Source organism: Triticum dicoccoides, chromosome 2A, assembly GCF_002162155.2.
Source record: "Triticum dicoccoides isolate Atlit2015 ecotype Zavitan chromosome 2A, WEW_v2.0, whole genome shotgun sequence".
NCBI classification, from domain to species: Eukaryota; Viridiplantae; Streptophyta; class Magnoliopsida; order Poales; family Poaceae; genus Triticum; species Triticum dicoccoides.
In genome coordinates, this window is record NC_041382.1 from 341,783,280 (window position 1) to 341,796,707 (window position 13,428).

The 13,428-nt window shown below is 40.3% G+C and overlaps 1 protein-coding gene across 14 annotated transcripts; it reads left to right on the top strand.

The window, feature by feature from the left end:
- Window positions 1–2,724: 2,724 nt before the first annotated feature.
- On the top strand, window positions 2,725–8,551 carry LOC119354546. 14 transcript variants are annotated; one of them, XR_005171025.1, is made up of 8 exons: window positions 2,725–3,180; window positions 3,472–3,530; window positions 3,620–3,681; window positions 3,849–3,926; window positions 4,095–4,134; window positions 5,396–6,324; window positions 6,639–7,836; window positions 8,125–8,551. XR_005171025.1 is itself a non-coding variant. In XM_037621266.1 (6 exons), the coding sequence occupies exons 1-6, from the start codon at window positions 3,124–3,126 to the stop codon at window positions 5,400–5,402; spliced, it is 303 nt and encodes a 100-aa protein (XP_037477163.1). In that variant the 5' UTR covers window positions 2,725–3,123; the 3' UTR covers window positions 5,403–8,551. The 14 variants fall into 14 exon arrangements, 4 of the variants coding, with proteins under 4 accessions (XP_037477163.1, XP_037477161.1, XP_037477162.1 ...); XR_005171026.1 differs by having other exon boundaries at window positions 6,639–7,545; XR_005171024.1 differs by having other exon boundaries at window positions 6,639–6,728; window positions 7,426–8,551.
- The last annotated feature ends 4,877 nt before the right edge of the window (window positions 8,552–13,428 follow it).

The window sequence follows — 13,428 nt, forward strand, 5'->3', positions numbered from 1 at the left end:
TGAGAGGAACAATCAGTTCCTCCAGTACCGACTAATCTTTGACAGACGATGCACCTATCACGTCGCTCTCGCTGCTCCTACTTTCTTTGACTTTCAGGCAAAAGGGAGATATGTTATAACCAGGGAGGAGGCGTCCGAGTACGAGAGGAGAGCGGAGGCAGCTCGCCTCCAAGCTGCAGCTCATTAGGCAATTGCTGCGACATCTCAGTACGACCCCAGCTACAACTTTGATCCATGGGCATAGACCAACTTAGGCCAAAAGCCTAAGCTTGAGGGAGTACGTATTTCTCACCGACATTACATTCATGTTCACACACTCATGCCAGTTGTCGGTGCTCATACTTTTTCATTGTATCATCCATGCTAGTTTATTTTCTTTTAAAGCTTTCTTCTTGTGTGTTTGAAAAACCTTAAGAAAAAAAACAAAAAAATAACTGTAGCTTTCAGCTAGTTTATTTTCTATGCGTGTAGTAGTAGAAATTAAAAGGAAAACCCAAAAAAAATTTCTCGTTCTTCTTTTACTTGTTGGGAGCTTTCCCGAGTAAATAGTTTTATTTTTTTTCTTTCTTTGGGGGTCGAGAGGAGAAGACCATGATTAAAATGTTGAGTGGCTCGTATATGCATTATTGCTGATCTAACAAAGAGCCCATATTACCTTGTCTTCTCTCTTGAATTGAATGCTTGCAGATTTCAGATTAGTCCAATGCACGTGCACTATTATTATTATTATTATTACCCATACCGTTCGGTCGTGCAAGTGAAAGGCAATAATGATGATTATATGATGAACTAATTGAGATGAGAAAAGCTGGTATGAACTCGACCTCTCTTGTTTTTGTAAATATGATTAGTTCGTCGTTCCTGATTCAGCCTATTATGAAAAAAACATATTTGCAATGAAAATTAGAGATTGTAGTTGCTTATGCCATGCTTAATTAGCGAGGAGTTTATAATGGTTTACCTTGCGTGCCAACATGCTATTAAAGTGGTTGTGATGTGGTATGATAGGGTGGTATCCCCTTTTGAACGATTCGAGTGGCTTGACTTGGCACATGTTCACGCATGTAGTTGAAACAAAATCAACATAGCCTTTATGATATTTATGTTCATGGTGCATTATATCCTACTCATGCTTGCATTCAGTGTTGATTAATTTTAATGCATGTTCATGACTGTTGTCACTCTCTAGCTAGTCGCTTCCCCGTCTTTTTCTAGCCTTCACTTGTACTAAGTGGGAATACCGCTTGTGCATCCAATTTCATAAACCCCAAAGTTATTCCATATGAGTCCATAATACCTACCTATATACGGTATCTACCTATCGTTCCAAGTAAACTTGTATGTGCCAAACTCTAAACCTTCAAACAAACATTCTGTTTTATATGCTCGAATAGTTCATGTATCAACTAGGGCTGTATGTATCCTCCATGCTAGGCGGGTTATTCTCAAGAGGAGTGGACTCCGCTCCTTATTCACGAGAAAATGGCTGGTCACCGGGATGCTCAGTCCCATGCTCAAATCAAATCAAAATAATTGCAAACAAAACTCCCCCAGGATTGTTGTTAGTTGGAGGCACCCGTTGTTTAGGGAAAGCCATGGATTGATGCTTGTTGGTGGTGGGGGAGTATAAACTTTACCATTCTGCTTGGGAACCGCCTATGATGTATGTAGCATGGAAGATATCGAGATCTCTCGATTATTATGTTGACAATGAAATTATACCGCTCAAAATATTATTCATATCTATTTCAAAATCGAGCTCTGGCACCTCTACAAATCCCTGCTCCCCTATACGAAGGGCTTATCCATTTACTTTTATGTTGAGTCATCATCCTCTTATTAAAAAGTACCAGTTGGAGAGCACCGCTGTCATTTGCATCCATTACTGTTAGTTTACATTGAGTATGACCGTGACTGGATCTCCTTTACCATGAATTACAATGTCTAGTCAGTCCTTGATCTTTAAAGGTGCTCTGCATTTATGTTTTGCGGTCACAGAAAGGGCTAGCGAGATACCATCTTGTTATATCATATCATGATTGTTTTGAGAAAGTGTTGTCATCCGAGATTTGTTATTATTGCTCGCTAGCTGATTATGCCATTGATATGAGTAAACATGAGACCTAAATGTTATTGTGAATATGATTAGTTCATAATCTTTACTGAAAACTTGAATGCTGGCTTTACATATTTACAACAATAAGAGCAAACAGAGTTTGTAAATTTTTTTCTTTATCACTTTTAGTTTATCAATGAATTGCTTGAGGACAAGCAAGGGTTTAAGCTTGGGGGAGTTGATACGTCTCCGTCGTATCTACTTTTCCAAACACTTTTGCCCTTAATTTAGACTCTAACTTGCATGATTTGAATGGAACTAACCCAGACTGACGCTGTTTTCAGCAGAATTGCCATGGTGTTATTTTTGTGCAGAAATAAAAGTTCTCGGAATGACCTGAAAATCAACGGAGATTATTTTGGAATTTAAAACAAAACAGAAGCTAGCCAACTCGCTCCCACGGTGATCCCTCGATGTCATGCATTTGCGACCGTCGGATCATCCTCGTTCTAAGCCTAGGCCGTCAGATCTTTACCTTTGGTAAATCTAATATTCACCTGTTGGTAAGTTTCTTTAGAGTATGACTGGTGGGCTCGTTTCTGGCATCTATCGGCTGGGTGAAACGTCGCGCAGGTGCGAAAGGATTTTGGCCAATCCTCTCCTCGCGCGCGGCGTGCTTCGAGTGGGTCGTGGAACCCTAGACCCCTTTCCCCAATCCCACGGCCACCTCCATCCTCCCGTGCTCCACCCCGAGCGTGCCCGGGCTCCGCCTCCTCCTCCTCCACCATCCCTTCTCTTCTCACTCTTCCTCCTGTCGCAGCCGCCTCCTCTTCTCCCTATCTTCCTCCTCCTCGCCCCACGCGACCCCTCTTGTGCCGCTCGTCTCCACTTCGTTGCCGCCATAGATCGAGGAGGACGGCGCGATGACCACCATGATGCATCGGACATCCCAGATCGACGACGCCATGGAAGCCATGGGAGCTGGCCGAGGAAGAGGGGGCAGGGCCGCAGGCCATGAAGGGCATGGCGGCTGCGGGCGGAAGCAGCATGGGTTGTAGGAGCGGCGGATGTGGGCGGGGTCAGAGGTTGGGGAAGACTCGTCGGCTGGGCGACAGCAAGCTTCGGTGAGTGCAAGCATGCGTTTCTAGAAGCGTCCTCTCCTACAAGGCAGGCAAGGACGACGTCGTCGCCCTCGCAGGTCCTCCTCCCATCCCTTTTGCTCCCCCTCCCCTGCCTCCTCACCTTGCCTTTGAGTCCGACGCAATGTAAGACAGCCCGCAGGCAAGCTCAAGCTGGAGGCGATGAAATCCCTCTCTTGTGCCAGAATCTAACTTCTTATTTGTGCAGTGTTCTTTTGCTTCTATGTACTGTACCATGGTTGTGCTCTGACCAGATCGTTCCCATTTGTTTTACAGGTTCTACGATCTGTTGCATCTCTTTTCTTCTCGTTAAGGTTAGCTGCTCTATTTCCTAGGTACACGTGTATTATCGTTTATGTGGGTGCTATCATGGTACTTCGTCTGCTGATCATTTTAATGTTCTGGATCTGGGGTGTGGCTGCAGGAGAGGGGAGGCGGCCAATGACAGGGAGAAGGAACAGGCCGTCGACGAGTGCAAGCAGAAGGGTAAGATGTGTATTTTTTCATATTTTTACAGATGATCTTGCTGTTTTGCAACATGTATTGCATTTCCAGGGATTATCCTTTTGCTTATTTAGTATTTCCTATGTTCTCTGAAGATTAATTTTGGCCCATACAGTTTCCGGTGACTGGAAGTCTGAAACTGATGACAGGGCATATTGTTTTGGTTATGAGTGGTTGGAGATATTGTGACTTGATGTCCCTGGAGCAGTCAGACCCTTCCAAGATAGGTGAGCCTGATTTCTTCTGCAATTCTTCCACCACAGTACATGAAAAGGAATATGTTCTACCTATCGGCACCATTTCTTGTGGAGGATTGGTGCTTCCCCTTTATTTTGTCACACTTTGGTGTCCTTGAGTTCAGAATAGATTCACCTTTGTTCTGATTATGCGCACAGGTCGAGCGACGGCGAGCACATCCGACGGCAACACACCAAGGTGAGATTCACCCGTTCTTTCTCTCCCCATGCCGCCTCCTCCCTTCGGCCCTGATTCACCGGCGCGTGCAGACACCTTTCCTTCTTTGACTTCTCCCATCTTTTTCGTAAAAGCAAAAAAGAAGCAGGAGCAAAACGAAAGTGAGCACCATAGAAAGGATGATTATAAGCAAGCGACAAGAACAAGCCAATGGGCATGGCATTTTCAAGCGACAAGAACAAGCCAATGGGCATGGCATTTTATGAAAAATGAGCAGAGGCAATGTAATATTGTATTAGTCGAGACTTGAGGGTACTGTCTAAACAAAATGTATACAGTTGGCAAAGAATTTAATGTACATACATAGTACATTATGTGATGTATAATGTTCAATCGGCCTCCCAATCATAGTATGGATATTTTCAATATGGGTGGCATTCAGGCTTAGTTAGTTTCCTCTCATTCTTGGCATCAGATGACATCCATAGGTGGGATCCATTTTCATATTAGTATATAGCCCTACTATTTAAATGGTTCCGATTGAATTTTTATGCTCTGAAATAAATAATTTCTCCAGCACCGGATTTATGTCGTCATGGATATATATTATTGGTCTTTTGGCCAATATATATGTAAATGCATCATTACCAACTGCTAGAAAAAAGTTTGTATTCAGCATGGTCAATCTAAATAGATGAGCGATGGAGATGGATATTTCTATGCTTTTTTAGAAGATGCTCTGAAGTTAATTGTTTGTGATGCTTATTTGTAATGCGTTTTTTGAAATAAAATTGGTTCTTCATTGTGATTTTTTAGACCTAGGTTCGTACATTATTGATGCGTGCATTGCTTATGAAGAACACAGCCGCAGCTGATGTATTCATGTGTCGTACCTTCATATGGTACCATATTTAAATGTTCCTGGCCACTGCAGCTGCTACTTATCAACTTATAAACATTTGGTTTGCTCATGTGTCTTAGAACAACTTTTTTAGCACCTGTATGTGAAATAACAAGCGTGGCGTTCTCATTTATAGGACATTTATTATTTTCACTTTCATGCTAGAATGACTTTTGTTGTGCTATTTAAAACAACCGTGTTGATCTCAATAACACAGGGATACATAGAGCTAGCCAGTGCAAGCTTCTGGTTTGGTTGCTGTAAACATACTAAGGTCCCTACCATATGTGAGAAGAAGGAAATGTTGGTGTTAGCTGATGCACCACTTTCCTTTCATGATGTTATAGTTTGAACGGTTGCTCATGGGTTTGTCTCGTGCAGAGACTAGGCGTGGGACTGGTGCTTGGTAGCAGCAGCGATTCCTTCAGGCATTTCGATTCCAGTAACCACAAGTTGTAGGGAAGATGTATGTTTCCTACAAAGGGTTTGAGTTTGAGAGGCACAGAAGAAGTTACAAGTGTTGCAGCTTATTTGGCTTTATAGTGACATGTATCGACAAACAATTGTTATATTCAGTATGCTAGGGTGTGTCCTATTTATCATGCAGATTCTATATTAGGTGCTCGATAGAGGTAACAAAAGCTAACAGAGATCAGAATATATTTTACTTATATTTTTGTCTTTCTTTTAGTTCTGTGTAGTCTTTATTTACCATGTAATGATTAGTTTGAATGCTTATAGTGGTGATACTTTCCCTATAAATTTGTTGGGTAGATTATAATTCCGTTACTTGATTTAGGACAGTATATGGTTCTATGATACAGGATTTAGAGGAACATATACGGGATTTAGTTTTTCAGGTCACACTTGTCCCATATTCTGTTACTTTCCCTATTGATTTTAGCTTGCAATTGAGTAAGATGCAGGTTGGGAATTCTCCCTTGTGTGTCAGAATCTGAAGTATTTGACCATTTGGGTTCACTTCTATCATGTGTTGTATCCTTCCTCTATTTTAAGATTTACTAGGCACATGCAGGTTAGTTGTTGTTTCAAACATGTCAATGAAAGGTAATAATGTTAAAATTGGTTCCCCAAGGGCCAAGGTGGTGATGATCACTTTGTGATTCTTTTCCTACTTGTTCTAAAAATGATTCTTCTGGGTGATGTTGATTTAGGTTTTTGTGGTCGTGTCATACACCAATTATCGTTGAGATGGGTAATGGTATGGGAATGGGGCTCCAAGGATGTGAAAATGGTCTGGAAGACAGAGTTAGCAGTGATATGTGTCCTCAAGTAATTTCTTGCCAAAGGTATGCTATAGATACAACCAGCTTCAGAGACATGCCTAGGTAGCTCTCCTATACGGGTTCTTGTTGATCTTTGTTGGTTAAAATATGTGTTGCTGTGACCTTGAGAACATTTTTTTATCTTATTACTGCAGTTTTGTTTTTTCACTCAAACATATAGTGGTTAGTGTTGTTAATCCATACATAGCCGTATTTGTAGGTTGATGTTATCATATCTTTCATTCAATATCTTGTGCAAAGTTACATGCGTATTTTTCTTTCTTTAGACCGTCCACCCGTTTGATTTCTGGACCCATATTTTAATGGTTCTCTTGCAGGTGATGTGAAGGTTAGCTACTGTGATCAAGGAAATAACATGTATCTGTGTGGTTTGTTCCTGCTGTTGATCGGCCATTGCTGCGTTTAAGGTATGTTGTGCCCGGTGCTACTTAATGCTATATAAAACCTATAGCTGTACATAAAACACCTTGATATGCAAATAACCCAGTTAAAATAAATGGGTTGCGCCATCTAGCATTACATGACGACATGCCAAACACTTTGCCACCTAGGATAGTCTATATTTGTATTTCATCCAGTTATCTCATATTTCCAGTAAAAAAACTCTTCGCTTTGGGGTTTTGGAATAATCTTCAGGAAGTTGGTGACGAGTTAGTAGAACTTATAGAAATGTCGCTTTCATTAGACAATGACATGCCAAAGACGCCATTGCCTAAGGTAGTCTTTGGACTTAAGCTATCTCATATGTACAATAACAAGATTTGTCACTTCAGTTTTTAGAATAATCATTGATAAGTTGGTTAAGAATTAGAGCTAAAGTTACGCTCATGAGTAGTATTTTTTGTACAAACATCCAGTTAATTCTTGAGATACAATAGAGACACTATATTAGTACTACTTTAGTCAAATACATTGTCCACTGGTTGTTGTAGTGAAATGTCGCTCTAGCTATTAATTTACAGAATTGTAGAAAATAGCCCCTACGAAATTACAAAGAGCGAGAATAAGGAAGCTGGCAAACTTAGTGCTTCATGGTATTTCAGTAGAAATTACAAAGAGCGAGAATAAGGAAGCTGGCAAACTTAGTGCTTCATGGTATTTCAGTAGAAAGGAAATAGAAGAGAATTCTCCGTCTAAGAGGGATGGCATTGATTTAAAGAAAGAGACTTACCTTCGGAAATTGTATTGCACTTATCTACAAGATTTGGGGATGCGGCTCAAAGTGTAAGATATTTTATGTCCTTCTATGCATTTATCGATACTGTAGCCTGTTGGCTGACTGTCCCTTACTTATCCAAAACATTGAGTTCTGCTACTTACCCAACCAGATGTTAAATATTTCAAAATGCGTCTTTATATTGTCATTGTATCGTAATTGCTTCTCCTGATGTGTTTTTGTTTTACACCAGCATATATTTGGTCCAGAGATATTCAATTGTTTGTCTGATAAGATAATATTTTACTTCTTTATGGAGCATTCTTATGGCAAGCACATTTTTTCTGGATGAACTGCTGGTTGGTTTTTTTCTCCATAAATACGATAAATTATCATATCATATGAAATGTCAAGATATACTGAAAATATGCCCTGTATGATGGTGGTCTGGCATTTTAGAATTGTTTTGGGCAATTCATGTTTGTATGCATTTTTTCTTTTGGCCCTTGAAGGCATCTTTAATAGTTTGCAATTGCGATAGAAATTGCTGTGCTCGTATCTTTAGTTTTAATTACAATTGGTCGATCTACAACGAGTGCGTCTGATTCCAACTCATCAAGGTGAGCTCCCTCTTTTATTCTTCTCAGGTAATGAGGCGTCAGTGTAGGCCCAATCTTTTTGTTTGTTGCTTTGAAGAGTGTTGTCATGTTGTGGAAAGGCAACATGTGCTTGATATGTGGAGTTGGTGTTGAGCCTGGCGGTAGTAGACAGGGAAGGCACCCATCTCACTTGATCTTGAGAGTTGATTCATATCTTTTTTTCTTGACCTGATTGAGTTCCTGTATATGCAAGGATAAAGAAGAAGGGGCATTGTCGTGGTTGTTGCTTAAGGTGTTGGTCAGGAGCTGATTGCCGGGACTGATGACAAGAACGGAGAGCAGGATGAGTATGTCAACATGATGTTCCTTGATGTTGGCCTTCTTTTATAAAGTTCACATGCAAACTCTCCTCCATGGTTAGAAAAAACTAATTTAAACATTTTGTTTCTTTGGTGGTTACTCATTTCTCTTACCATTGTTGTATCAAAACAATTGTATTTTCGTTGATGGCCACTTAGGCTCATTTTTGAGGAGAATGAGATGTGGAATAAACTACTCTGAAATGGTTGGTTCCCTTCAGACAGTTTATTAGCTAACTAATTTTGGCTGCTGGTGCACATGATACAATTGTGCTATGTTGTTTCCATCTTGCATTTTATGTGAGCTTAAACAGACAATCAATTAAACTTTTACTAAGTTCTTATTGTATGTATTTGCTCAAATATAGTTATTAAAAAAAATCAAATATTTTTAGCAAGTACATGGTTTTAAATGGGACTCGGTGCCATTTAGCGCGATGGGCAGTGTTATAGAAATGTAATTTTTTGGTGCAACAGTTATACACTTTTTTTTCAAACTTGGATTTCACAATGTGATACACATTTTCAAAAGAGTATGGTTTAATATATGGGCTTTCTACAACGAGTACTGAATATGTCCTTGCAAAAGATACTATTTTCACCCACAACATGGCTTTAGCGGGTCTCTACACCATTTGGCGCAACGGATAAGAAATCGCACTAGTCCGCGGCTGAGGAACCGCCTCTGTCACCGAGCTGAGGAACCGAGAAAGAAAGGAAGGGGATAGACATTCTCCGCTGGATCCGTCCCCTGCCGCTTCATACTCAACTCGGTCCACATGCATTGCTCTATGTGGGTTGGGCTAAATAACATATGAGCTATCCTAATACCTCCTGATCCCTATATCTTTGTACGTGCACAACAAAGACATGTTTTTTTTCCTTAGGTTTCTTATCTTTTTCCTTTTTTTTTCAGGTATGGACTATCATAATACCTCCTAATCCCTATATCTCCGTATATGCACAACAAAGACATGTTTTTTTCTTAGGTTTCTTATCTTTTTCCTTTTTTTTTGCAGGAAAAAGATGCCATGTTTTCAAACTTGCTAAAAAAATACAACCATGCCAACTTTACTCTCTCATCATAATGGTCATATTTTCAAACTGAACATATTCATATTATGCAAAGTTTCCCTTTTCCCAGACTATTATTTAACAGCGTAATAAACATGTTTAAAAAATAGCATGATTTAGTTGAAGGTTCTTGCAGCATGAAACTATTTTCATCGACAGCATGTCTTCAGCAGGTCTCTGCGCCATTTGGCGCAACGGGTCAACTAGTATATAAAAATACTGGAAGAAGAATCCACGTCAGAGGGCCCACACCCTGTCCACGAGGGTGGGGGCGCGCCTACCCCTGGGCGCGCCCCCTGCCCCGTGGGCCCCCTGACGCTCGACCGACCTAAACTCCAACTCCATATATTCGTGTTCGGGGAGAAAAAATCAGAGAGAAGGATTCATCGCGTTTCAAGATACGGAGCCGCCGCCAAACCCTAAACTCTCTCGGGAGGGCTGATCTGGAGTCCGTTCGGGGCTCTATAGAGGGGAATCCGTCGCCATCATCATCATCATCAACCTTCCTCCATCACCAATTTCATGATGCTCACTGCCATGTGTGAGTAATTCCATCATAGGCTTGCTGGACGGTGATGGGTTGGATGAGATTTATCATGTAATCGAGTTAATTTTGTTAGGATTTGATCCCTAGTATCCACTATGTTCTAAGATTGATGTTGCTATGACTTTGCTATGCTTAATGCTTGTCACTAGGGCCTGAGTGCCATGATTTCAGATCTGAACCTATTATTTTTTCATTAATATATGAGAGTTCTTGATCCTATCTTGCAAGTCAATAGTCACCTACTATGTGTTATGATCCGACAACCCCGAAGTGACAATAATCGGGACCACTCCCGGTGATGACCGTAGTTTGAGGAGTTCATGTATTCACTATGTGTTAATGCTTTGGTCTGGTACTCTATTAAAAGGAGGCCTTAATATCCCTTAGTTTCCATTAGGACCCTGCTGCCACGAGAGGGTAGGACAAAATATGTCATGCAAGTTCTTTTCCATAAGCACGTATGACTATATTTGGAATACATGCCTACATTACATTAATGAACTGGAGCTAGTTCTGTGTCACCCTAGGTTATAACTATTGCATGATCGATCGCATCCGACATAATTCTCCATCATCAATCCAATGCCTACGAGGTTTTCATATATTGTTCTTCGCTTATTTACTTTTCCGTTGCTACTGTTATAATCATTACAAAACCCAAAAATATTACTTTTGCTACTGTCACTACTACTATCATATTACTTTGCTACTAAACACTTTGCTGCAGATATTAAGTTTCCAGGTGTGGTTGAATTGACAACTCAGCTGCTAATACTTGAGAATATTCTTTGGCTCCCCTTGTGTCGAATCAATAAATTTGGGTTGAATACTCTACCCTCGAAAACTGTTGCGATCCCCTATACTTGTGGGTTAACAGCATCACTGTTGGAGAAACTAGAAATATCACGCAAGAAACCGTAGGGAGCATTCACTTTCCTGCCATACATTACTTTGTTGTCTTTATAGGTAGATGCATTAACGGTAAACACGAGCATTGCCACCTTTGTGGTCTAGATCTTAATGGCCTCAAGTGTGCGGTGTTAGGCGATAAGCGTTATAACTTGGGAGCCATTATTGCTAGGAGGTTACATCTTAATGCTAAAGATGGAGATTTATTTGGTGGGATTTATGCAACTCGTTTAGCTAAATATTTGGGTGTACCTATTAGAGGGTATGATATTGAGTTGCCACATGCTTTTCTAGATTATGAGGCTATGGTACGATATCAGTTTCTCAAGAGGAATGAGCTGATCCTCCAGTACCGACTAATCTTTGATAGACGAAGCGTTGTCCTTGTTACTCTTCCTGCCCTTGCTTTCTTTAACTTTTAGGCAAATGGGCGATATTTTATAACTAGAGAGGAGGCAAACGAGTATGAGAGAACAACGGAGGCTGCTCGCCTCCATGCTGCAACCCTTCAGGCAGTAGCTGATGCGTCTCAGTACAACCCCAACTACAACTTTGGATATCCATCAGGCCAGTGGCCTTAGACCAACTTAGTCCAAAAGCCTAAGCTTGGGGGAGTATGTATTCCTCACCGACATTACATTCATGTTCACTCATTTCAGTTGTTAGTGTTCATACTTTTTCATTGTATCATCCATGTTAGTTTATTTCTTTTTACCGCTTTCTTCTTGTGTGTTTGAAAAACCTTAAGAAAAATCAAAAAAATTAGTTGTAGTTAGTCTACTTTCTATGCATGCTTAGTAGTAATATCAATAGAAAACCCAAAAAGATTTCTTGTTCTTCTTTTGCTTGTTGGGAGCTTTCCCGTGTAAATAGTTTTTCTCGCTCTTGTTTTATCTTCCTTCAGAAAAACAAAAACTCCAAAAATAATTTTAGTGTGTTTCTTTGAATTTATTTTCTTTTCTTTGGGGGTCGAGAGGAGAAGACCACGATGAAAATGTTGAGTGGCTCTCATATGCATTATTGTTGATCTAGCAAAGAGCCCATATTACCTTGCCCATATTACCTTGTCTTCTCCTTCGAATAAATGTTTGCATATTCTAGCTTAGTCCAATGCATGTGAACTCTTATTATTATCCGCACCGTTCGGTCGTGCAAGTGAAAGGCAATAATGACGATATATGATGAAATGATTGAGATGAGGAAAAGCTGGTATGAACCCGACCTATCTTGTTTTTGTAAATATGATTAGTTCATCATTCCTGATTCAGCCTATTATGAATGAAACATGGTTGCAATGACAATTAGAGATTATAGTTATTCATGCCATGCTTACTTAGCTAGGAGTTTATAATGGTTTACCTTGCGTGCCAACATGCTATTAAAATGGTTGTGATGTAGTATGATAGGATGGTATCCTCCTTTGAATGATTCGAGTGGCTTGACTTGGCACATGTTCACACATGTAGTTGAAACAAAATCAACATAGCCTCTACGATATTTATGTTCATGGTGATTTATATCCTACTAATGCTTGCATTCAATGTTGGTTAGTCTCAATGCATGTTTATGACTGTTGTTGCTCTCTAGTTGGTCGCCTCCAAGTCTTTTTCTAGCCTTCACTTGTACTAAGCAGGAATACTGCTTGTGCATCCACTTCCCTAAACCCCAAAGTTGTTCCATATAAGTCCACCATACCTACCTATATGTGGTATTTACCTGCCGTTCCTAGTAAATTTGCATGTGCCAAACTCTAAACCTACAAATAATAATCTGTTTTGTATGCTTGAATCGCTCATGTACCAACTAGAGCTATCAATATCTTCCATGCTAGGTGGGTTATTCTCACGATGAGTGGACTCCGCTCATCATTCACGAGAAAATGGCTGGTAACCGGGATGCCCAGTCCCATGCTAAAATCAAATCAAAATAATTGCAAACAAAACTCCCACAGGACTGTTGTTAGTTGGACGGTACCTGTTGTTTCGGACCAGCCGTGGAGTGTGCTTGTTGATGGCGGGGGAGTATGAAATTTACCATTTTGTTTGGGAACCGCCTATAATGTATGTAGCATGGAAGATACCGAGATCTCTTAGTTGTTACGTTGACAATGAAAGCATACCGCTCAAAATATTATTTATCTCTATTTCAAAACTCGAGCTCTAGCACCTCTACAAATCCCTGCTTCCCTCTGCGAAGGGCCTATCTATTTACTTTTATTGCTGAGTCATCATCCTCTTATAAAAAGCAACAATTAGAGAGCACCATTGTCATTTGTATACATTGTTATTAATTTATATTGAGTATGACTGGATCTCTTTTACCATGAATTACAATGTCTAGTCAGTCCTTGATGTTCAGGGGTGCTCTATATTTATGTTTTGCGGTCTCAGAAAGGGCTAACCAGATACCATCTTGTTATATCATATCATGATTGTTTTGAGAAAGTGTTGTCATCCGACATTT